Source organism: Dendronephthya gigantea, unplaced genomic scaffold (genome assembly GCF_004324835.1).
Source record: "Dendronephthya gigantea isolate DGI-Jeju-01 unplaced genomic scaffold, DenGig_1.0 000070F, whole genome shotgun sequence".
In the NCBI taxonomy this organism is placed as follows: domain Eukaryota; kingdom Metazoa; phylum Cnidaria; class Anthozoa; order Malacalcyonacea; family Nephtheidae; genus Dendronephthya; species Dendronephthya gigantea.
In genome coordinates this window covers 806,650-831,288 of record NW_021163080.1, presented here as the reverse complement: position 1 = coordinate 831,288, position 24,639 = coordinate 806,650, and the positions used below count along the sequence as shown (strand labels likewise).

The following is a 24,639-nucleotide window of genomic DNA, read 5'->3' as shown; positions in this document are numbered from 1 at the left end:
GCTTATTGATTGGTTATTGCATTTCATTTAATTTGCCCTTGTTTTCAATTGAACATGAATTAAATGTTGATGGTTCAAGGAAAGAGAACAGCTCTGGCTGGAATCGCACAGCCGTAGCTTCGATTCCTGCTGGAGGACCTGAGGCCGAGCTTCCTTTTTTCGAACGTCTGGGACATGGTCTTCGTAATCGTATGTTTCTACTTTCGTTTCCCCAAAACACCATCAACATTTAATTTATGATTCACTGTAGTTACTTTGTTATTATGATTAATTGTACATTTCTATTATCAGTCATTATATCTCGAACACTGGCGTAGCAACAAAATAGAATGCCTTACATCTAATCATCTTACATTTCATCGTAATCGACATTTGTAATTTCCATATGATCATTAATAAAAAGCAATGATTGATTTGTTTGAATGTACAAGATTAAGGAATGCCACCAACGAGCATCAAGAATAGCACACAATCGTTTGATGATAATTTCTAGCTCCCAGACACCGAAATTATTTTGGGAAGAGAAAACACGACGAAACGAAGTTCAACAGACGATGTTTTGGGAACTTTTTTTATTATGCGCCGCTACAGAAGTTCCCCTGCACACAAATCTGCGCTCTTTGCCCTCGCATCGTTCCGGTGTCCCCACAAACTTGTCTTGTTTTAAAAATTCAGAGATTTTTCTTTTACAATAAACCAAAAAAAATCGCAACTGCTTCAAAATGCCAGCCTGCTTTTAAGAGTCACACACTATTATGTGACGTCATATATCGTCATATGACGTCATATATCATTTTCCCATTGTTCTGGGATCTGATGCCCTGCAAGTTGTAGTAAAGGTGTAAATTCAACGCCTGCACCTGTAAGATGGTGTAGCGGATTAGCATTGGCGAAAATGTGTTTTGCTTTTATCGAGTAGAGCGCCGCCGTCCATCTTGTTTATTTTTGTCACTCGCTTAATTCAATGGTTGTGCACGTGGTAATTCGTTCGCAAAGAACATGATATACTGTTACACAGGAAAAAAACAACAAGAAACCAATTTCTATAAAGGCCTTCCGTTTCATACACCTTGTATACTGTGGTTAAATTACCAAGACAAAATGAATTATTATATTTTGAACTAAAAAAATGGCACAAGATGAAAACTAAATAGTATATGAATAAGGTTTCATTGAGTAGGTGTCTATGATAACTTTTTACTCTTATGATACAAAGCATCCATCACTTTACTCATGCTATGAATTATCTCCAAGCTATTTTCGTACGTTTTATCCACTGGGGAGTGGTCGAAGATTATCAGAACCCCAGCACCTTGGTCAAGAATACCTGTAAGTTGAAAACATTTCATGCATATTTACGTTTAAAAAAGTGTTAGTTTCTCCCATGAGCCGGAAAATGTTGATGCCCGGGTGATGGGCAAGTCTATTGGTGACTGAAATTTTATGCATTCCCCAGTGCGGGGAAAAATATAAAAGGGAAATATTTGCAAAAGAGCCATAATCCGTTTTGGGTTAATGGGGCATGGGTCTCTTTCAGAGCTCAAAGAGTTAACTCACCGTGTAGTTTCGTATCTAATATCATTTGGGACAACTTCTTTTCAACGATGTTCTGAAAGAAATCAAGACAGACATCTTACGGACGATCGTACGGAAACACATACATGTACTTCCTAAGTACTTCTACTAACGAATAATTACCTTATCCAATTTAATTAAATGGGAAACATGATCAACCTAAAAAATCCATAAACACATTATAAAGCAACCTGAAGTTCATATATACTTAATTTGCAATTAAAATTAATAAATGTTCTTGTATTGTGACACAGAATATCTTTAGAATCCTTAAAGAATCCGATCGTATTATATGATACATGCAGGATGATGCTAACGATGCAGACTGATTACTATATCAAACTGATACAAAAATTGCCCAACAAATAACATTCCTAAACAAAACGCAAGAGATGTTGTCGGGACGCACAATCTTCCGGCCGCTTAACTTACTATCCATGATGCAGTATAGTCACGTCGTCCAGATGAGAGAAAGAAGATTGCACGATAATAGATTTTAGAGAACTATATATTAGTTCCTTCGGGTAAATCTATGTAACATTAATCAACTTGTGATTCCGAATTTGCTGCAGTAAGTTATTGGATCCATGAATCCTTTTTTGAACACAAAAGGAGAAATTTCCTAATAGAAATTTCCTAAGAACTGCATGACCAGAAATAAAACCGACTGAGCTGGAGACGGCTGCTGAGCTTTAATCACGCAGATTCAATAACATATAGCCTACGATGGAGTGATGTCATACAGCACCGTTTTTATCATCGCGAAACAAGGAAAGATTAACTGTAATTTTGTCTCCAGCTAACCGAATAGGTGTATATGTATTATATATTAATCACCTCAACTCTAGAGAAAGGTTCCACAATACGGCACAAGTTTTGTTCCAGAAGGTTGTCGTATAAGGTTTCGAGATGATTCTGAAAAAAAACACAATTAAGAAAAGCAGATGGAACGTCTTAAAATTCGCCTTAATTGAATTGTGATATACAAAGTCTGGTGAGACTTATTGTTGACTTATCATCAAATTTTCATGCATGCTATAACAACTGCCTAAAATAAAAAAGATTCCCGACGATTCGACGACAAGCTATAAGGACTTCCGTAAGGGGAGTTAGTATAACTCTAAACTAACTCGCTCGATGACGGCCGCGGAAACGTCAAGTAGTGTTTTTGTCAAGTTTAAGCAGTTGTTATACCGCATTTGATGCGAAGTTGTTTGAAGATGCTACATGCATGAACGTATGCATACATGCACGTTGCTTTCTGGTTTAATTGTTGACTTACTTGGATTATTGGGTCCCCTTGTAATTTCTCATTGTACGTTGCAAGTATCTAAACAATCAAACATTAATGTAGATAAATTTCTGTGTACCGAGGCCACGAAATTCAACGACAGGGAATCTTAAATGACTGCAATGCACACAAAAATTCAATTCTTTTAAACTGCATCCAGATTAGGCACAGTATGCGAAAAGTAGAAACTAAATTAAGGAATGATTATTTCTTAGTGTGCATGTGTTGGTACTAGGTCTCAACTATTTTCTTCGACCATATACCAGCAAAACAAAATGTTTCAACGGCAATGTAAAGAAGAGACCAAAGGTGGAACTTGTGAAAAACCGGCTTCTAATTGACGGTTTATACTGATAGTATATATATTCCTGATTCACTGTATGACTTTTTGCGTAAAAGCGTATAGAGTTACCTTTTTAAACTCAAGAAGTGAGCGCTGATGGCTGGCATCAGCAATCTTTTTTTATCGCTTGTAGCTAAAAAGAAATCTTATTGCAAGGGAAAATGAACACAAACTACTTAGAGCGCCAATTAGAGAGTAGGAAGTAAGTTTACTAGTAAGTTACTCCCGCGATTTCTAAAATTTTCTTTTTTATGTCAAGTTTTTGGACTAGAAAGTGACGTCAAACTTTCTCAAAGACGTCAAATAAAAACTCTACATAAAAATTGGCAAATATGTATATAGATCATTTTGAAAAAGATACACTAAGGATATATTGCAGGCACTGGTTCAAAATACCCGCCCGGGTTCACTTACGGAGGGTCCAGAGTATTTGAGGCCAAGTTTGCCGCTGATGATTGACTGCACATCTTCGGGACTATAACGAGGGAAAATATCAACCGTGTTTCGGAAGTACACAGGCTGTACATGATGTACATGTAGAAAAATACTGTGGAAAAATGACAGTCGGTTGCAATGGTATAATTATTGTAATGTTAAATTTGGGCCGTCGAAAGAAGGAAACAGTGGAAAGCTTACAGAAATAAGATTAAAGCATGAACATTGACGCAAAACATCCGGATATTTCGAATGAAGATGGTGTGCAGTAGTCTCCTGTTACAGGATGAATTGTCAATTGATATAATATGTCTCAGATCAGCGATGATGGAGTCTGTGCCAATGTTTTTATTTACGCCTTTCGTTTATGCGTGTGGAAACACGTATCAGCGCGATAATATTTCGTATCATTTTTATCAAGAAGATGTCAAACAAAGAACCGTCACTGAAATATGTTGCCCTAACACCCTCTGTAACACCACTGTAACACTACTGCATGTAACACCACTGTAACACTACTGCATGTAACACCACTGTAACACCACTGTAACACCACTGTAACGAAATTTCCTTTTATACACACCTGCTCAGCATAATCTTACAAAGCAACATGTACTTTAATGCCGCCGGTGCTTTAGGATTCTCTAGAGAGTCATAACCCTACAGAACAAAGCAGGCGTAAACAAGCGCGGGAAAGCGAGGACCAATGAGGGATATTGTAGTGCAGGGAAAGTTCTTAATTATTTTTTTATTTATATCATCATCACATTCATGTCATCATCATTACGATTTTTAAAGGAGCGTTTGCAAGCAAGGTACTGTATTTAAATCTATATTACAATGAAGCGTACACACTGTATTATTACTGCTTGTATGTCTCGCATATTTGTTATAGCTATAAATATTGTTATAAAAATATGAAGCATCTCAAAATTCCAGCGAACATAAATTCGGAAAGAACTCAAGAGCTCAACAATAAAAAGCGCAATGTTTTAAACCATGAATTCATTGGTCATTTCTACATTTCAGAAGTTAAATAACGGGGGAAAAGCTTGATAGCAAATTTCACAAATCTATGCTTCCAACAACCTCGCAAGCCAGGCTCTTCGTATGTTAATTTGTTCGTATACTGTTTATTCCAGCAAATATAGTACAGGGCTTTCTCAAGGAACGATTTCCTTTACGCCTCGCATATAGCTACTGTAGTCCATGCATCTAACACATTTACTGTACCTCGAAGGCTTCATAAAAGTAAGAGTAAGCCGTTTTGAAGTCTTTTTCCTCGGCGTGGAGAATACCTGAAAATAGGAATTAAAACCATGATCAAATAACTATCGTCTATTTACATTTTAAAAATTTGTACCGCGTATAATAAGCTGGGATGTTGCTCAACATGAACTAGGTGTGACGCTACATCCTGCACTGAATATCCCTATTTCAGTTATTCGAGGACTATCCGGGCTACAGTAAGAGCGCATAGTGACATATCGAAAATACAATGTGATAGACAAACCTGACTGCATATCCAAGGCGGCCTAAAAACAAAGGTTAAAATGCAAAAGATGTTAAAGACGGAATAATTGATAAAAGTATTTCTGTGAAAACAACAGCTTGTGAACCAGGGGCCGGTTGTATCAAGCCCGTTTAGCTTAAACGGTGGATAAGTCCAAAATAGAAAGCAAGTCTTTCGTTTTATTCAACAAGCAAACTAAATGTTTTTGACCATAATAAAAAGATACTGTTTACAACTACATATTTAGTGCATAATATTCAAGTTGACTCATTCAAGAGAGTTGTAAGAGTGTTATTTAATTTTGACTTATCCACCGTTTAAGCTAAACGGGCTGTATACAACCGGCCCCAGGCGAGTAATCCACTCTGTTATCATAGTTTGGCACTTTAGTCTTTATCAGAGGAAATTAGCTATATAGACGCAAAATCGTTGACCTGTAAAATTGTCGAACCTCATTTTGGGTTAGCCTCCTCCGCAGGCATTTCTTATGTATTAAATTACATTAGACATGGGTTATAACTAATTAATACATAATAGATGCCTGAGGATGAGCCTAATTTTGGGTAGCTAACAACAAAATACTCAAGTCAATAGTAAAATTAACTACAGTGTACATGTACCTCGTACAACCAGTCCTTAATGATATCATTCGATGTGGTAAAGTGCATAGTGAGAAGCGAGTGAAATTTAATTGTCCTTTGACGTGCGTATATAGTCAAATTTCAACTGCACACCTACCTGCAATTTCGGTGGACAGTAAATCGCATTGGCAGTCGTCCGTGCCGACGTAAGAGCAGCCCTACGGAAAATGAAAAAGTACTGTAATTTTAATTGTGTAATGTAATCAGCGCTTAAAATCGCACAGATGATGAACGTTATCATGGTTGTTGGGCAGAAACATATCTTTGCACGCCTGTTGCTTGGTTAACCATTACCGTAACGGCCTCGTTGGCATTCGGGCATGCAGAGTCCCACAGAATACAATACGAAAGGTAATCTCCATTTTTTTGCCATAAGCGCTATTTTTGTCATGTTCAAACTGAAGCCCTCGTCCCTCTATATAGCAATATTAAAAATGGTCTTGGGGCGACTACTCTAAGTACACTAGCTGAATTGCGAAAACTCTTTCAGATTGGTTAAAGCAGCTTTTTGATGGCCCATATGCATTTGAGCCATCTCCATGCACTCACAGCGGCTACTAGTCGTCATGCAGACGGAGACTCTTTTACTGTCGCTAAGGCAAACGTGTTTACGTGTTATAAAGTTCAAATGTACTGTATGTACCTTGATTTGGGAATGTTCTTTAACGAGTGATATATTTTACTTTCCAATAACTGTACTTCGACCAATAACATCTTATCGTCCAGTTTTTTCAGCTCTTTCAATAATTTCGAACCTAGAGAGTTTCACACAATTTACATGACGCAACCTGCATGTATCTCCCATCAAATTCCATGCAGGTCTGTAGGTATAATAAGAACGCATAGGTACATTATTTTCACACTTTAGAAAATGAAATGACATTTTACATACCCAGTGACAGAGCTTTTGTGTACTCCCTTACACCATAATATAAGCCAACCAATCTCGACTAAATTTAAAAGGGTATATATCCGTTTTAAAGTCACGCAGCTGAACGAAAGTATTTTACACTAAATACGGTATGCGTATTATACAGTATACAATAACATACAGTGTACTCATTAAGCATATACCGACCTCTAAAGCTTGTCGTAAAAACACTCTTTTCTCACTCTTTGCCCACTGGATGCATTCAAGACACAAATCAACCTGTAAAATGCGATACATATACATTATAATATATGTAGTAGAGGCTGCTTTTCGCTATTTTTTCTACGCTCATAAAATTCTAAATTTGAAGGTTCTTCATCCTAATGTCTAAATTTTCTTATTATTTTCGAGATGTCTAAGAACTGAGAACTTTGATAATAGATAGCTAAACCCTGCACTAACTTTGACAAGAATACTAGAACACCACTATTTACTGACGTTTTAATAACTTTTCCGTTATGAAAACGACCCAAGTAGTGCATGAACATATGTAAACCACCAGAGCCACGTAACTGGATATTTTATTTTGTTTTCCATGCTTGAATAACATAATAGAAACACACGGGAAGCGACAGTGGACGATGCCTACGAAATACGAGCAGCAGGCGAAACCTTAATAACGTTACTGTAATGTCAATAAGCTTAAAACATTTAGATAAGTTCATGCATTCGAAAGTTTTAAATAAGTTTGGCCGAATAAATTTTGGCAGGAATCCTGAATCCAAACATGATTTTCAACCAATCAGTGCTGGGGAACGATTTAAAATCTGTTGAGAACTCACCTCTGTACCAGTGGATACCTCCATATCGAGAAAAAGATCAAGTAATTCCCGGACCATTTTAGCAGCTTTGGCTTTGGAAATAAGCAGCATAAAGGGTTGAATAAACTTCACCAGTCCTTCAAGTTCTGCATATTGGAAAAGTATTTGAAATGAACAAAATCCTGATGCAATACCTCTATATTATAGCCTTTTGTTTTAGCATATTATGTCCTAAACCGGATACTTCTAGCTATTGATCTAAGCATAAAAAGAATGAAATCTAACAGACATATGGCTACATCCATTTTCACTATGCATCTAAAGTCTATACATCCCCCCATGTGATGGGATTTACTCTAATTCGACAGTCACATTTTTTCAGTCCACTTTTAAAGTTTTCAAGTAAAAGGAAAGCTATAGTTTTGAAGATAAAAACTAGTTATTTAAGTAAATTAGTTTGTAGGTATACCATGTAAGTATTTAATATCGCAAAGCTTTCAGTCTGTTAACCTGGGCCTTCATCAGTGCAATTACTAATTATAATAATTAATAATTCTTATTATTATTTTAAGCTAATTTACTTATATTATAATACGTAAAATTACAAGAATATAATTGGTTATTTTTTCAAAACAATAGTCAGTGTTCATTTAAGGGGTGCTGCTGTTCAAAACAGTATACACAACTTAAAACGCAGAATCACTAATATATGTTCTGTAGTAGCTCATACATCCTCAGTTTCTGAGGATTAATTAATAACACAGTAATGATTTTCTTAAAAAAGGCAAGAAAATGCCTAAAATTTAAATTGCACAGCTATATAATGAAAAACCAAAAGTTTTCAAATCTACATAAAAAATTTGCAAAGAAATTTCTAGCTTTAGAAATGCTTTTAGATATTTAAGATTCGTTAATGTTTAATGTTAAAAATGAACAGGATTACTATGAAGTTATATAAATACAATAGTTAGTAATACAATATTAACTCGCAATACTTCTATATTCATATTAATCATGGCATATACCTGCTGCACGTCCATTCTTTGCCAACAATGAACCTAGATCTAAAATAGCTTGTTCCTTTACTCTCAAGTCATCTTCATTTGCAACATCTACATCTCTCTTAACTACATTAAAAAATAAAGTTGGTTATTCACAACATATGAAGCTACCAAATTGAGCTTGCTTTAAATATAAATTAGCTAGGTGCCTAGTGGATTTCGAGTAAATCATAAAACAGTTGATGGCATTTAAAGTGACAGTGGGATCTTGCACATTGTCAAGATCTTGACGTCCTTTCAGTCAAGCCAGCTAACAAACTATAACATTAATGCACTATAACTCAATAGCTATATCCACATGATAAATTTCCTTGACTTTGGTTGCTTTATGTTTTAAGTTGCCCACGTTTTAGCGAGAGTCAGATAAGACTCAGCATTTTTTAGAAGCTTTTCTCTCGATTAAATGTTAGGTTAATATCTACATTTTTAAAACAGTTTTAGAACAAAAAATGCTGAAGTGGCTTCAGATCAAAAGAGATCTGTTGGAGGAAAGTGTGCAAACGTATATAATTTCTGAAATGTTCAAAAATTGCCATGAATATACAGTTAACACACATGTTGAAGTAATAACCATAAGTTAATTTTAGTATTAATAAAAATAAAGCAAGGGTTTTGGCATTCAATAGAGTAAATCCACATGATGGCATGGTTTACTCTTATTTTTTGGCACTATACATCTTACTGTCTCGGCATATTGGGTCAATCAACAGTATCAAATTATTTTAAAAAAATTACATTGACTATTAAGTGATATATTGTAAAATTGTCTTCACACATCACACAAGGGGTTGGATTTTATCGATGGTTCAGACATTGAATAAGATCATCAATAGGACTTTGGTTTTTGTTCTATTAGTCTTACATAAAAGCATAATGATTAAAATGCCAAATTTTATCCTCTCTGTGGATTCTGCCTTTTAAAGACAAAATACTCATATGCGACTAATTATACAATACAAATAATGTGTTTGACAGAATTAACAGTATTCCTCTTGATATGAAACAAGATACGCACCTATAGCGGACAAAAGTTCCATGGCTCTCTCAGGATCTTTGTGCGAAACATGCTCGGCTTTCTTTAATTCGTCCTCCATCTTGAATTAGTCGAACGTACACTGCACACCGCGCATGCTCATTAGTCTTGTACTATGTGGTTCTAATTGTTCACACTACAGCCTACTAGTGTACTCATGACCAACACCGAACTGCTCGATGCAACTGACAGAGAATGTCTGCCCTACGATACAAGTCTATTCTATGGAATCTAGAGAGATTAGTATTTTGCACGTTTATAGCTGAATATAACTAATGGTAGAAAAAGAACGTGAAGAGCGTTTGTGTTGCTTTAAATTATTAGTTTTAATAATAAGTATAATAATAATTATGAGACTTGTAAACTAATGTACAACCCCTATTCACTGCCCTTTCAAAAGGCCGGGGAGTTTTTTTGAAAGGCACTTCAATCTGTAGCGGTACATCCTAGAAACTGTTTGCCAAACTTCGTCTGTTGGACTTCTTTTCATTTTTCTAAGATTTTTCTAAGTTTCTCTTTCTAAGATGTTTCGGTGTTTGGGGGTTTTTCACCAGACGATTGTGCTCAGACTTTTCTCGCCAGTCGCACCTCTACTGAGTTAGGGAACGCCAGAACGAAATCCTTTAAAATGAAAGGGCATCTCCCTCTCCTGGTGAAAGCTAGAGAAGCCGGTGCCTCCTTGGTCTCCTACCATTTGCACGGTGATCTAAATAATATGTATACTGCAGCTTATCATTACACCCTACGATTAATTTAGTGTTTGTGAAACCTGACCTGTTAAATAATTTTATCACTTCTAATTCAGCTGGTTAACTGAACTAACCACAGCATGACAAATAATTCACAAAGCCTTGATAAATACCACTTAAAAAAAGAAAATATAATCAAAAACGTCAATGTGGATTATGTTTGGATTTTTGGATTATATTCTCGTAAAAAGAAAAAAATGTTGAAAAGAGATTTCAAAGCAAGCAAGGTCGGTTCAGATTTTGTTACTGATCAGCAATTATCCCATTATTCAAGTTATTTACTTTTCACACTTTTTCGAAAATACTGATTCTGATCAAATAAGATTCTGATTGACCAATTCTACCACTAACCATAGTTTAAAGTTAACTGCCTTTTTATACAACCGGTGCCAATGAAGAAACTTTGTAGGTCCGGCCTGTCGGCCTTTGATTCATTCGTTAGATGATGTTAGGCTGTAGGCTGTAGCCCACGCAGTACGCAGAAAACCTGGAAACGAGGATGATGACGTAAGAGACCCGCATTTTATTTCGGAAGTCGGAACATCCAAGACGAAGAAATATCTGTGGTTAAAATATGCTTGTTGAGTTGGTGCGCATTTTATATATATAAATGCTTTTCACACAAACGTCTCGATATGTGGAATAATGTCATATTATTTCAATACGGAAGTCTGAGCCATTTGTGGACAGGTATGTCGAAGTAAATTAATCCATGTTATTCTATGTATGTATTAATACAGTAAAATTAATGCATATTGGAGTCAAATCCAAGCGTATGCTTTACCTTTCGTATGGAAATATTCGAAATTAAGGAGGTAAACACCTTATATGGGTTTTCATCTATATTTAAAAGACCGTAACGGAAATTTTAGTGTGCGATTCACTAAATCAATGCCATATCATATCTATATATGATATCAAGAAATAGAATGACGAGCACTCTTGCCTGTAACCCGCATTATTTTTCGAAAGTCATTGGCTAAGGCAGCCTGCTAAATTGATAACACAAGTACGCTGTACGCCATTATGGACGTCACGTGCATTTTATGCGCTTTTCTGTATACGTTGAACTTCCGTGACAGTGAAAAAAGAGGTACGTGGTGCGTACAGGTCGTAAGCCCACAATCCCTTGCAAACGGAGGCTCTCGGATAATCCAAATTGGCAACCAGAATTCCTGGTTAAAAATAACTGTGCGTGTGTCAAACATTTGATACATTCGGAAACAAACTTGTACGAAAATCGTCATGATTGACGCTTAACAGAGCAGGATATCGTCCTGTCGAGCTATTGCTCATAAATCATTGTAATAGAACGAATAGGAGTGCAATTAATGCCAATTAATACGAGGTTACAAAATGCGGGTATGCAATTGCACGATTTATTGAATTTCATTATAATTTGGTGGGGGCTGGAGAAAACTGCTTGGGGGTGGGGGGCCTACAGAGAAGAGTTACCATAGCCTTTTGAAAATATATCGCATTACCTGAACTATAAATAACGTAAAATTTATCTTGTTTTGAAAGAGGGCTATAGACTTCTAAGATTAGTTTAATTTTCTGGGACTGGGGGGGATCTGTCTTTGTCTGCACCTAACTTTTAGCAACCCGTTTGTAATATTCATACTGATTTGGGTCTCTCAAATTTTATTGCCACAATTGAGGGTAAATTTATACCAAACCGAAACGACTCAGTCCGTTGCCAGGCCTATAAACATTTTGGTTTTCAAAGACGAATGACGAACTGTGGTCTCTGTGCCATGCATTCTAAACTGCCGTTACGAAGGGGGAGTGCGAAAAGTCGCGTACCTCTATCACATTCACGGATGACGAAACTTGTGCTGGAGAATAGACCTTATAGTTATAGAGATACCATGCGCGACTTTCCATTGGTTTTTAGTTACCCATTCACGAGTGCACTTGCGCTTGATTTCTTAACTCGGCGATGAAAAAGAAATTTTCTGAAGGAACACACTAACATTAGTAAAACTGCCAAGATTACCTGCAAATTGTTGTAAATTAAGGAAAAAATAATTGACGAATTTTGTATTACGGCCGGAAGAATGTGACTAAATTATTATGAAAAAAAGTACCAGTGTAAATGAATTACACAATCATTACAAAAGTTGGTCAATATCACACGAGATCCCCCTCCCCCATCTGACTCGTTCACCAAAACCTGCCCACTCCATGACATAAGAGTTTTTTTCTTTCCCTCCAGCAATTAAAGAACACAGCACTACAAAGGATTTCTAACGTATTGTGAACAAAGAAAAGCCCTATAGAGAAGCACATTAAAGACATCTAGCTTGTTCAACGACAATCTTCTTCAGCAACCATTGACTAGAATTGCAAATTTCAAAAAAATTACTGTATGCCAAATAGGAAATGGCTGGGATAAACATTGTATTAGGAGATTATTATTTGTCAAAGGCGAAAATTAGGGAGGCAATTGAATACTATGAAAAATCATTAGAAATTCCAGTCCAAATAGGAAAGAAAAGAAACAAAACACGTGCATACCTTGGGTTAGGACATGCTTATAGATTAAACAAGCAGTTTCAAAGGGCAATTGAGTACTATGAAAAATTGTTGAAAATTGCACAGGAACGAGAAGATAGAGAGAATGAAACACTTGCATATCTTGGCTTAGGACGTGCTTATAGATTGAGCAATCAGATTCAAACGGCAATTGAGTACTACGAAAAATCATTGAAAATTGCACAGGAACGAGAAGATAGAGATAATGAAACACGTGCATATCTTGGGTTAGGACATGCTTATAGATTGAAGAATCAGATTCAAACGGCAATTGAGTACTTTGAAAAATCATTGAAAATTGCACAGGAACGAGAAAATAGACAGAATGAAACAAATGCATATGTTGGCTTAGGGCATGCTTATATATCTAATAATAAAATGCAAATGGCAATGGAGTACTTCGAAAAATCTTTGAAAATTGCACAGGAACGAGAAGATAGACAGAATGAAACATTTGAATATCTTGGGTTAGGTCATGCTTATAGATTTAACCATCAGATTCAAACGGCAATTGAGTACTACGAAAAATCATTGAAAATTGCACAGAAACGAGAAAGTAGACAGGGCGAAACAGTTGCATATCATGCGTTGGGATGTGCTTATATATCTAAGAATAAAATGCAAATGGCAATTGAGTACTTCGAAAAATCATTGAAAATTGCACAGGAAACAGAAGATAGAGAGTATGAAACACTTGCATATCTTGGGTTAGGACATACTTATAGATTGGAAAATCGGATTCGAACGGCAATTGAGTACTACGAAAAATCATTGAAAATTGCACAGGAACGAGAAGATACAGAGGGCGAAACACTTGCATATCTTGGGTTAGGACATGCTTATAGATTGAACAATCAGATACAAACGGCAATTGAGTACTACGAAAAATCATTGAAAATTGCACAGGAACGAGAAGATAGAGATAATGAAACACTTGCATATCTTGGCTTAGGACATGCTTATAGATTGAACAATCAGATTCAAACGGCAATTGAGTACTACGAAAAATCATTGAAAATTGCACAGGAACGAGAATATACAGAGGGCGAAACATTTGCATATCTTGGGTTAGGAGATGCTTATAGATTTAACAATCAGATTCAAACGACAATTGAGTACTACGAAAAATCATTGAAAATTGCACAGGGACGAGAAGATACAGAGGGCGAAACACTTGCGTATCTTAGGTTAGGACATGCTTATAGATTGAACAATCAGATTCGAACGGCAATTGAGTACTACGAAAAATCATTGAAAATTGCACAGGAACGAGAGAATAGAGAGAATGAAACACTTGCATATCTTGGCTTAGGATATGCTTATAGATTGAACAATCAGATTCAAACGGCAATTGAGTACTACGAAAAATCATTGAAAATTGCACAGGAACGAGAAGATAGAGAGAATGAAACACGTGCATATCTTGGGTTAGGACATGCTTATAGATTGAACAATCAGATTCGAACGGCAATTGAGTACTACGAAAAATCATTGAAAATTGCACAGGAACGAGAAGATAGAGAGAATGAAACACTTGCATATCTTGGCTTAGGACATGCTTATAGATTGAACAATCAGATTCAAACGGCAATTGAGTACTACGAAAAATCATTGAAAATTGCGAAGGAAAAAGAAGATAGAGAGAATGAAACACGTGCATATCTTGGGTTAGGACATGCTTACAGATTTAACAATCAGATTCGAACGGCAATTGAGTACTACGAAAAATCATTGAAAATTGCACAGGAAAGAGAAGATAGAGAGAATGAAACACGTGCATATCTTGGGTTAGGACATGCTTATAGATTGAACAATCAGATTCGAACGGCAAATGAGTACTACGAAAAATCATTGAAAATTGCACAGGAAAGAGAAGATAGAGAGAATGAAACACGTGCATATCTTGGGTTAGGACATGCTTATAGATTGAACAATCAGATTCGAACGGCAATTGAGTACTACGAAAAATCATTGAAAATTGCACAGGAACGAGAAGATAGAGAGAATGAAACACTTGCATATCTTGGCTTAGGACATGCTTATAGATTGAACAATCAGATTCAAACGGCAATTGAGTACTACGAAAAATCATTGAAAATTGCACAGGAACGAGAAGATACAGAGGGCGAAACACTTGCATATCTTGGGTTAGGAGATGCTTATAGATTTAACAATCAGATTCAAACGGCAATTGAGTACTACGAAAAATCATTGAAAATTGCACAGGAACGAGAAGATAGAGAGAATGAAACACGTGCATATCTAGGATTAGGACATGCTTATAGATTGAACAATCAGATTCAAAGGGCAATTGAATACTACGAAAAATCGTTGAAAATTGCACAGGAACGAGAAGATAGAGAGAATGAAACAAGTGCATATCATGGGTTAGGATATGCTTATAGATTGAAAAATCGGTTTCAAACGGCAATTGAATACTACGAAAAATCATTGAATTTTGCCCAGGAACGAGAAGATACACAGGTTGAAACAAGTTCATATCTTGGGTTAGGAGTTGCTTATAGATTGAAAAATCAGTTTGAAACGGCAATTAAATACTATGAAAAATCATTAAAAATTACGCAGGAACAAGAAGACAGAGAGAATGAAACACGTGCATACCTTGGGTTAGGAATTGTTTATATATCGAAAAATCAGTTTCAAGCAGCAATTAAGTACTACGAAAAATCATTGAAAATTGCACAGGAACGAGAAGATAGAGAGAATGAAACACGTGCATACCTTGGGTTAGGACATGCTTTTAGATTCAACAATCAGTTTCAAGCAGCAATTGAATGCTACGAAAAATCATTGAAAATTGCACAGGAACGTGAAGATAGAGAGAGTGAAACACTTACATACCTTGAGTTAGGATATACTTATAGATTGAACAAACAGATTCAAAGGGCAATTGAGAACTATGAAAAAACATTGAAAATTGCACAGGAACGAGAAGACAGAAAGAATGAAACACGAGCATATCTTGGGTTGGGACATGCTTATAGATTGGACAATCAGTTTGAAACGGCCGTCGTGTACTACGAAAAATCCCTCGAAAATGCAAAGCAGTTTGGATATAGAGAGTATGCAATACGTGCATATTTTAGTTTAGGAGATATTTATGTTTTAATTAATCATATTGAAGGTGCGATTGAATGCTATGAGAAGATTACAACTGAAAAAGGGCGCACGTATCTTGCTAAATTTTCAAAAAACGTAGCTGAGGAATTGTCATTTGCAGGTATGTTTTTGCGTGCGAAATATGCAGAGGCGAACTTTGACAGGGAAAGTATATACTAGGGAGTTTACGATTCACGACGTGGCCAGCTCGACAACGCGCTTGCAAGACAAAGAAACTCCACACGCGAGACAATAGCTATGCATAACTTGTGGTCCCATGACAGCGTTGTCATTCTTACGACGCCTTCAAATGAAGCATTTTCACGGCCTCTCGATGACATGAAAGCAGCGGCAACGTGATAGCTTAAATGAAACTACAATATCAGATAGATATTGGAGGCTATTTGCACAATTAAAACGTTTGTATGATTATTTCAGAGTCCTAGCAGCATAATCAATTTTCTGTAGCTCATTTGAAGCAAAATAATTGACTAGCGACGTCGAGCTAACCGCGTCGTAGATCATAAACTCCCTATTGTGTTAACACGACGCCATTACCCAAAACAACAACTTTATTGTCTCTTTTTGATGGCTGGTGCCGAAGGTAGTACATGCTTCACACTACGCCACAAGGTGTCGTATTTCCGCAGACATTCCTGGCTCTTAGTAGGCATGCTTCAGTCCCCATATGTGACAAGTGGAGCTTGTTTTTCGTGTCGTTGCGAAGCTTGGTGCGCACGACATGAAAAACTCGACTCGCTCACCTCTGAATATCAGTCCGTCCAGTATCGAGAGTTCGCCTCGCGTGCTGGGCAGACTTCTGGGCTAGGGACTGTTTGTTGTCGGGCCAACCTCGAAGAATAGTTGTTTTCAGCAGTTGTAATGCATTGTCTACTTGCGTGGCATCCTGAATCCTTGTCAGTCGTTTATCTAAATAGGAAGTAACTGCGACATGTTGATGCTCTCGAATTCGAATGTGCTCGGATCTGCGGAAACTGGCAGGTATGATCGTGATAGCAAGACTGCAATGTGCATTGTCGGGCCTGGTCAGTATACAAGTTCAATGCCGTAGGCTTGTAGGTGTAATTGCATGCCTTGGTGTGAATTACCGACGGGTGCGACGGGTTTGTGAATTACCTCGCAATATTTTTCCCACATCCCGCGACAAGTATTATTTCAATTGGCTTATGGCCACTAATAACTTGGACAGGTCGGCGGTAAGTGCAGTGATGAAACTTTTCTAGAGAAAAGACGACAGCAAAGGAGCTCTTTCTCTATCTGAGCATATTGTTGTTCCGTCTCGGTGAGGGCACGACTAGCGTAGGCAACTGTTTGCCTTCTTGTAGGATTTAGTGCGGTTCCGCGTTCCTTGCAGCGGCGCAAAAGGTTGATCATGCAGTTTCACGTCATGGTCTTTCTCTGCTTCTTCCTTTGTTACACCGACACCATAAATTAAAATACGTCCGCTATGTTGAGCGTACCATCAAGGCACTCTAGAGCAAGATTTACCTGCTTTTGAAAGACCTCGGAAGAGACGCAAAGGCCGGAGCCATCGATAGCGACCGTATGGAGTAGAAAAGGTGGTTAGCATGCTCGATTCTGTGTCAAGTGGGCAATGCCAGTATCCGCAACGAAGGTCAACAGTGGAGAAAACTTTTGCTTTGGAGAGCTCAGGTATTAACCAACGGGGTAGGCTCACTAACTGGTGTGATGGCCACAAGTTGCTGTAAACGGTCAAGCTCGGCCTTATAAAAACAGGCCTTATAGCTGCACTTACAGAGTGAACAACGTCATGCACTACAGGATGTATCAAAAAAACCTGCAAATACCATGATTTGTATGCACTTTAGAATTTCAATGACTGTGCAACTAATTACGCTTCTGGGATTTGAAAATACGTTTTCAAGGTTATCATGTTTACTAACGCTCCCTAACCATTGTGTTTTGCGTACCCTTGTGTTATGTGCTTAATTTTCCAATAAACACCACTTTAGACGGAGGTTGAGTTTGCTCCTATACGTTTAAAACAAGAAATTCTCTTAGTTCTGTTCTTAACTGAGCCATTCGTTATCGAACTCATAAGTTTAATTCACTTTGTGTGCTTGATTTGATAACCCTGGGAAACGTATTTTCAGATCCCAGAAGCGTAATTAGTTGCACAGTGTATAATCTCGTGCATACAAATTATGGTATTTGTAGTTTATTTGATACACCCTGTAATGTTACACTCAGTGTAATATACTCAATGCTGTCAGCCTGCGATCTGAGTACTCCTCACTCTCCTGGTTTTTCATAGCATGAACATTTGTCCATTTAGCTTTACGACCGAAACTTGCAAAATTGGTTGCGAGTGCCACAAGCGAGACAGGTTTTGCCCCAGGCTGGGTATTGCTGTTTAATCCTAGAGTCCACAGTACTGGCAATGGACTTGGGCATCAGGTTTGTTCTTGGGCTGGCTGAGTGGTCGGTTTTTTGGCCAATTGATTGGACCGTTTCGGTGTCAGGACCGTCCTTGGAGATATTTTTAAGCTGTGACAAGGCAGATTCAGCGCTGCGACACATGCATGTTAATGCATTTCTTAAGTATCAACTTTCTATATTGCAACAATCGCTTTCGTGTGTTTTGACTCTGTATGCCCAACACAATTAGCAAGTCTGTTAGCAAAGTGTCTTTCAAACAGTCACAAAAATTGCATGTTTTGGTAAGTGTTCTAAGTGTTGTCACATAAGTATCAATGGATTCGTCAGGCTTCTGGTCTCGGCTGTTAAAGAAATATCGTTCGTATATTCATTGACCTCATCTATCGCGTGAAGGTGAAACATCTAAAATATCTGTTTCGCTTTCAAAGTTGAGGCCATTGTATATTTTCAAAGCATCGGGCCCCACGCAGTGTAGAAACAGAGCCACTTGGTATTACTCCGGTTGGGCATTCAGGTTGGTAATGATGGCATAATTCTTCTATGCTTGCTTGTACGCCTTCCAATTCTCCGCGATATTCGCACTTGGAGTATCGAGTTTTCCAGCGGTTTTATTCCGGGCAATATATTCATTGCCTTCGCAGTTTGTGCTGTAGTTGAGCTCACTGGGCTACAGTTCGAGGTTGCAGTTTCCGAGTCAGACATAATTCGATTGTTTTCAGAGTTTTCTAATGAGTTTTATAATCCCGTAGCTGCCGCCATGTGTTAACACGAAGCCATTACCCAAAACAACAACTTTATTGTCTCATCTGGTACCTGAATACGGTACCCTAAGTACATATTGTAACAACAAGGGCGCTATGCTAAAATTCATTTTTCCTTAACCGTAACTGTTGAACGTCAAATGCTCGGGAAAATTCGCACATTATTTGTCTGTCAGCCAGCCAATCAAATGTGAAATATTTGAAATACTTTTCTTTATAGATTCGTTTACAGAGGAATTGAATTCAAAGTCATCTCAACAGACTCAGCTTGTGTCAGGTAAGGCCGCAGAACATAGCCACTGAAAGAAAATTAGCCACAATAACTGACAGAGTGCTGTGTTTTATATGTAGCTTATAATAATGATTAAATGATTCGATTTTTTATTTTTTGAAATTTTCTTTTAAAACATGCAGTAAAGGTTTGTATGAAAAGTTCGGCTATTAAAAGGAAAAATCCTGGAAAAATCCATTAAAAGTTACACTACTACTGGAATGAGAAGTATAGAGGGAATAAAACCCCGTGCATGGCCTTAGGCTGAGGGTGGAAGTGCGAAGATCAATTGGCGCTAAAGTATGCTTGGGCTATAACATGCAAAACATGCATGATACACGTGTTTGTTCTAATGGTTTACAGGATATAACTATAGATTGATTCTATAAACCTATAGATAGATTCTGTAAAATCAACAGGTGACCCCGAGGACCAGGGATACGAGCGAGCTTTACGTCTGAAAAGATTAGGAAAATGTTATGTTAATCTTGGAAGATTGAGAGAGGGCTTGGAATGCTTTCAGAAAGCTCTAAAAATTGTTTCTGGTCGTGGTGAGGAAGCTTTAGAGGGAATTCTAAATGAATGGTGTGGATATTGCTGTCGTTTCCTGGAAGGCTGTGAAAAAGAGGCAAAAATGTTTTACGAGAAGGTAAAAGAAATCGCAAAAAGCGCTGGAGAAAAGAATCAAGAATATCGTTCAAACGAAGCAATTGGACATATATCATGCAAAACTGGGAACTATAATCAAGCGAAGGAATATTACAACGAAGCGATCAAGGTTGCTACAGAACTTGACGATAAACATCGCGAAGGATTATCTTGTCTAAGCTTTGCGGGTGTATGTTGTAAAGCTGGTGAGGATGAGAAGGCAGTTCAATTCTATGAGAGGGCGGGACATATTTTTGATTCAGAACATAAAGATCACATCCAGCAAAAGAAAGCCCTTGTTGGTTTGGCTGTTTCTTGGTTCAATCTTGGGAACACTAGAAAAGCGATGGAATCAATTGAAAAAGCTCGAGAACTTGCAAGCCACGTAGAAGTGGAAGCAGGTGATGATTTGATTTATTTGATACGATGATTTATTAATTTTTACGATGATTAAAGGACAAGTATAGGCCTATTAAAGTATGTAATACTGAGTTTTTTTTCAGTACGAAATTTCCGGATATAATTCTTCTTATTCTTTATTTATAAATCAGCGGCGGGTGGAATCCTATTCTGATTGGCTGGATGTACGTATCAGTCTACAAAATGCATGACCACGTGCACGGTCAGAAATCGTATATTTATGCGGGAGTTTGTCTTTTTTGTTTTTCTAAAAAACTATGTACAAAGTGAATTGTAAAAGACTCTCTTGATAAGTCAATAGATGCATGCACGCACAAGATTTTTTCTGTCGTGGTCCTTTAAAGAACTATAGGGGATTTGCATGGTTTGGTTGATGGTGACGGAGAAATATTAAATTCCTAATAAAATTACAGATAATACAAGTTGGACTAGTTAATTTTTCGCCTTTCTCCACAATAGATTCACCAGCAAAAGAAACGATTTCAAAAGAAACCGAACCATTTCAAGCAGCAAATTCTGTTCCAGGTAAAACCCGGTAATTTTATCCTGCGCTAATTTACATATATGGAGCCATAAATTCTCAGTTTAATGCACACCATCCAGGCAAACTGATCCAACGTGATTTAGCGTCCCGGCTATGAGTCTAGCATAAAGCGATGTGTTGAAATGAATATATTTGCTTTTGTAAGTTATAAAAAGGATAATGTGCATTGAGAACAAAGCGCATGAAGAATGTTTCCTTTTCAAACGAACTCAATATATATGTCGCTATTTAATTATACGAAACAATGTTTCATACATCAGTTTTTTTTTCACTTTTATAACCAGATTTAGCAAGAACAAATTCAAAAAGTGTGCTTAGATTTCAAGAAGTACAACCAGAATTTTAACCACCAGTGGCCGGTTGTTTGAAAGGCGTTTATCTTAAACGGTGGATAAGCCAAAGTTTAAAAATATTCTCATACATCTTCTGAATGACTGAAACTACATCAGTACATCTTATGCATTAAATATGTTCTTCCATTGAAAACTAAACTATTTACATCGAAATATTTCAGCTCAGTTGTTCAATAAATAGATAATTTTGTTTTCCATTTTGAACTTATCCAGCGTTTAAGGGGCCGGTTCTATGAAAGGCGGATAGCGTTTTCTACCGGATCGCTCTGAAATCACCCCTTGTTGGCTGCAACTTTGATTAAGCCGTAGCATTCCTAAATTGAAGATCCTCTTTAACAATTGTTGCTTATAAAGTTTTTAAGCATTTTTTGAAAGGTTGAAAAAATCACTATCCGGTGGATAGCGCTATCCAGCCTTATTGTAGCCTTGGTACAACCGGCCCGCGATGTATTTTATTTTTTTATGAAAGAATGTCTGACAGAAATACATGTCTACCATTTTTATAAATTTTTGAGTATACTTCATTCAACCGGCAATTTTTTTTTTAATAAATATTTTAGAATGGGTAAACTTGGTAACGGAGGAAATATGCAACCCAACCAGGACAGAAAGACTGCAGACTGATGACCTGGTTTGTCTTGAGAGATACATGAAAGAATTTTCTGCTACATACGTGTATACTCATCAGGCGTCGAGAAAGGAACCTCTAACAGAGAAAATTCGTAAGTCAATGACAGAGAATGTCAAGTCGGCAGCTTACAATAATTTGTTAGATCAAAATAATCGTACAAATGACGGGAAATTTGTCGATGCGAATGAAGAAATTGTAAACTTCGCGAGGAATGATGTCTACAAGAATGTCTCAACTAAAATGCCTGCAAGACTTCTCGCTTCTTTGGCAACTTATGTTAAATCCATCGCTCGCATTTCGTGCGGAAATGCTGTGGGAACGTGTTGGCTTGTTTCGAACAGGCTTGTTATAACTAACTTTCATGTTTATATGCAATTCAATAGTGAAAGATTGATTTCTCAACCGAGTAAGGAACAAAAAGCTGCTCAAAATAAAGTAACAGAAAACACTCAAGGCATGGCAACAGAAGACACGCACACCAAAGGTATGGAAATAGAGGATTCACAGAATGGTCAATTGCCAATAAACGTTTTATTTGATTTCCTCCATCCAAACGAAGAACAAAATAGTGTGATGGTGGAAGTTGATGAAGAACATGATCCTATGCTCGAGAACCCGCACTTAGATTATAAATTCTTTCGTTTGAAAGAACACCAAGTTCTCAGTGATCGTCTTTTTCTTGGTCCCATTGTCCGTAGTTACCCATTACAAGAGGGGCGAGTTATCATCATTGGTCATCCGGGCGGTAAGGAAATGCAGGAAGAAGCATGCGTCGTTGTTAGCGATCATTCTTGGCGTGAAAAACTTAATGTAAGGCATGGTGTTCAAACTGGTGTACACATGACCAACACAGAACTGCTTAAAGCAACTAAACGATACGTGGATTGCCTTCCATACGACACAAGCCTATTTTCTGGTTCCAGTGGTTCCCCAGTTTTCGATTTTGATGGAAAGATCGTCGCGATGCACACGCAGGGATACACACTGAGGACGGCAGAACAAACACGCTGTTCGCTGATGGAGTTTGGTGTGCAATTTAGTGCGGTATGTAAAGATATAAAGCGAAAATATGAAGCAAATGAAAGCAAAATTAATGTCGACGAACTTTTTCCCAATTATAACATGAATCAGCCGATGGATGTAGAATAACTGTACTATATATTAGGACCGGAATTTGGTTCAGTCTGCTTTTTAGGACAAATTAAAATAATCGCTTGTCATAAAATTAAGTAAGGTTTTCCCAGCGCCAGTGGCGTATAATTTAATTTTTATCATGTAGAAACAGTCGTTTGAAATAGTACTGATATTTTTAGGATTGAACAAGGAAATACTTTGCAATTAGCCTTTCTCACGATGACGAATATGCCGCCATTTTTGGGGTACTTTTTTTCGAAACCAAGAGCGTAAGACCTTGTAACGGCGACTATCTTTATTTTTCGGCTGAATTTACTCTTCAAACGGTCCGTTCATTGTAAAAAATTGCTTTTCATGTCGTTCTAATTTTTTTGACCCATTTGAGAAAATTGAAAGTACCCCAATAACGTCATCGTGAAAAAGGCTAATTACAAATATGCGCGCGTTTTGTGCATTTTAATGAAATATCTTACCACTGACCAATCTATATTAGATTAGACAAATATACTCAAATAAACTGATGTAATTCTCTAATCTTGTACGCGTAGAATATAATAAATTCTCTTTGTAGCGAATCTGGTTTATTCAGTAAAGAATACAATAATGCGTATTGTAGCTGCTGTGACCTCACTAAAGGCTATTTTGTTCCTTGAGACCAAGCGAAAATTGCGAAAATTTAAAAAAATTCACCCTGGTGTGCACATGAACTTCTTGATGCAACTGAGAGCTATATATACAACGAGTGTCTGCCCTTTGATACAAGTCTATTTTATTGGAGCCAGTGACTCTCCTGTCTTTGATCTGAACGGAAACGTCGTCGCATTAATGCACGCTCAGGGATACGTGTTACCAACTATGAAGGGAAGACGGTGTTCACTGATGGAGCTTGGTTTGCAGTTAAATTAATAATGCGATTTGTGAAGACATTAAGCGGAACTGCGGAAGTATGGTGAAAATATTGTCGAAAAACTATTTCCAAATTACAATTCAGACACTGATAGTCAGGCAATATGCGACCATCCAATGGACGTAGACTAATGGTACGAAAGCGGTTTGGAAGATGAAGACAACAATACGCAGAGCGATTTTTGGGGGGTGGGGGTAGTAATACGCAGAGCGATTATTGTGTGATTAGTATTTTGACTGTTATAATGCCTGAATCTAGCACGTGGGGAGTTTTTGTGTTGCTTGGAATTATTAGTTATTGAGACATTCAATATCTTTATGGTGTATACAGGGTGTCCCAAAAAAGTCCCCCCTATTGAAATGAAGCTTTTGTTGGAATTTGAATGCATCATCAACGCAGTAGTGTGTAAATAGCATAGTTATTAGGGTATTCAAATAAAGCGTCTTGCTTTCAATTGATGGGTATATCATAATATTAAGGCAATCAGATCCTAACAAAGGCTTGATTTCAATAGAAGGGACTTTTTTGGGACACCGTGTATATATGACGAATAATTCA

General features: G+C 37.3%; 2 protein-coding genes across 2 annotated transcripts; one reads left to right on the top strand and one right to left on the bottom strand.

Annotated features, from left to right (window-relative positions):
• Positions 1-1,132: 1,132 nt before the first annotated feature.
• Positions 1,133-9,649, bottom strand: LOC114531258 (26S proteasome non-ATPase regulatory subunit 11A-like). The gene is made up of 17 exons (XM_028552899.1): positions 9,567-9,649; positions 8,516-8,617; positions 7,512-7,636; positions 6,877-6,948; positions 6,691-6,748; positions 6,442-6,553; positions 5,896-5,956; positions 5,158-5,179; positions 4,878-4,942; positions 4,228-4,304; positions 3,606-3,684; positions 3,279-3,323; positions 2,858-2,905; positions 2,413-2,490; positions 1,699-1,734; positions 1,558-1,609; positions 1,133-1,327 (listed from the first exon to the last, which is right to left on the bottom strand). Exons 1-17 carry the CDS (start codon positions 9,643-9,645, stop codon positions 1,185-1,187), a joined length of 1,254 nt encoding a protein of 417 aa, XP_028408700.1. The 5' UTR covers positions 9,646-9,649; the 3' UTR covers positions 1,133-1,184.
• A 1,219-nt stretch (positions 9,650-10,868) lies between these two features.
• On the top strand, positions 10,869-23,411 carry LOC114531290 (tetratricopeptide repeat protein 28-like). Its single transcript, XM_028552924.1, has 7 exons — positions 10,869-11,023; positions 12,552-14,266; positions 14,306-16,112; positions 19,394-19,450; positions 19,864-20,493; positions 20,972-21,037; positions 21,970-23,411. The coding sequence occupies exons 2-7, from the start codon at positions 12,719-12,721 to the stop codon at positions 23,187-23,189; spliced, it is 5,328 nt and encodes a 1,775-aa protein (XP_028408725.1). The 5' UTR covers positions 10,869-11,023; positions 12,552-12,718; the 3' UTR covers positions 23,190-23,411.
• The last annotated feature ends 1,228 nt before the right edge of the window (positions 23,412-24,639 follow it).

Coding starts and splice junctions, on each gene's coding strand:
- LOC114531258 (XM_028552899.1), bottom strand. CDS start 9,645: ATGGAGGACGAATTAAAGAAAGCCGAGCATGTTTCGCACAAAGATCCT. Junction 8,618..9,566: donor GGAACTTTTGTCCGCTATAG/GTGCGTATCTTG, acceptor TTTTTAATGTAG/TTAAGAGAGATGTAGATGTT. Junction 2,906..3,278: donor CACTTCTTGAGTTTAAAAAG/GTAACTCTATAC, acceptor TTGATTGTTTAG/ATACTTGCAACGTACAATGA.
- LOC114531290 (XM_028552924.1), top strand. CDS start 12,719: ATGGCTGGGATAAACATTGTATTAGGAGATTATTATTTGTCAAAGGCG. Junction 14,267..14,305: donor AAATTGCACAGGAACGAGAA/GATAGAGAGAAT, acceptor CTTGGGTTAGGA/CATGCTTATAGATTGAACAA. Junction 21,038..21,969: donor AGCAGCAAATTCTGTTCCAG/GTAAAACCCGGT, acceptor TAAATATTTTAG/AATGGGTAAACTTGGTAACG.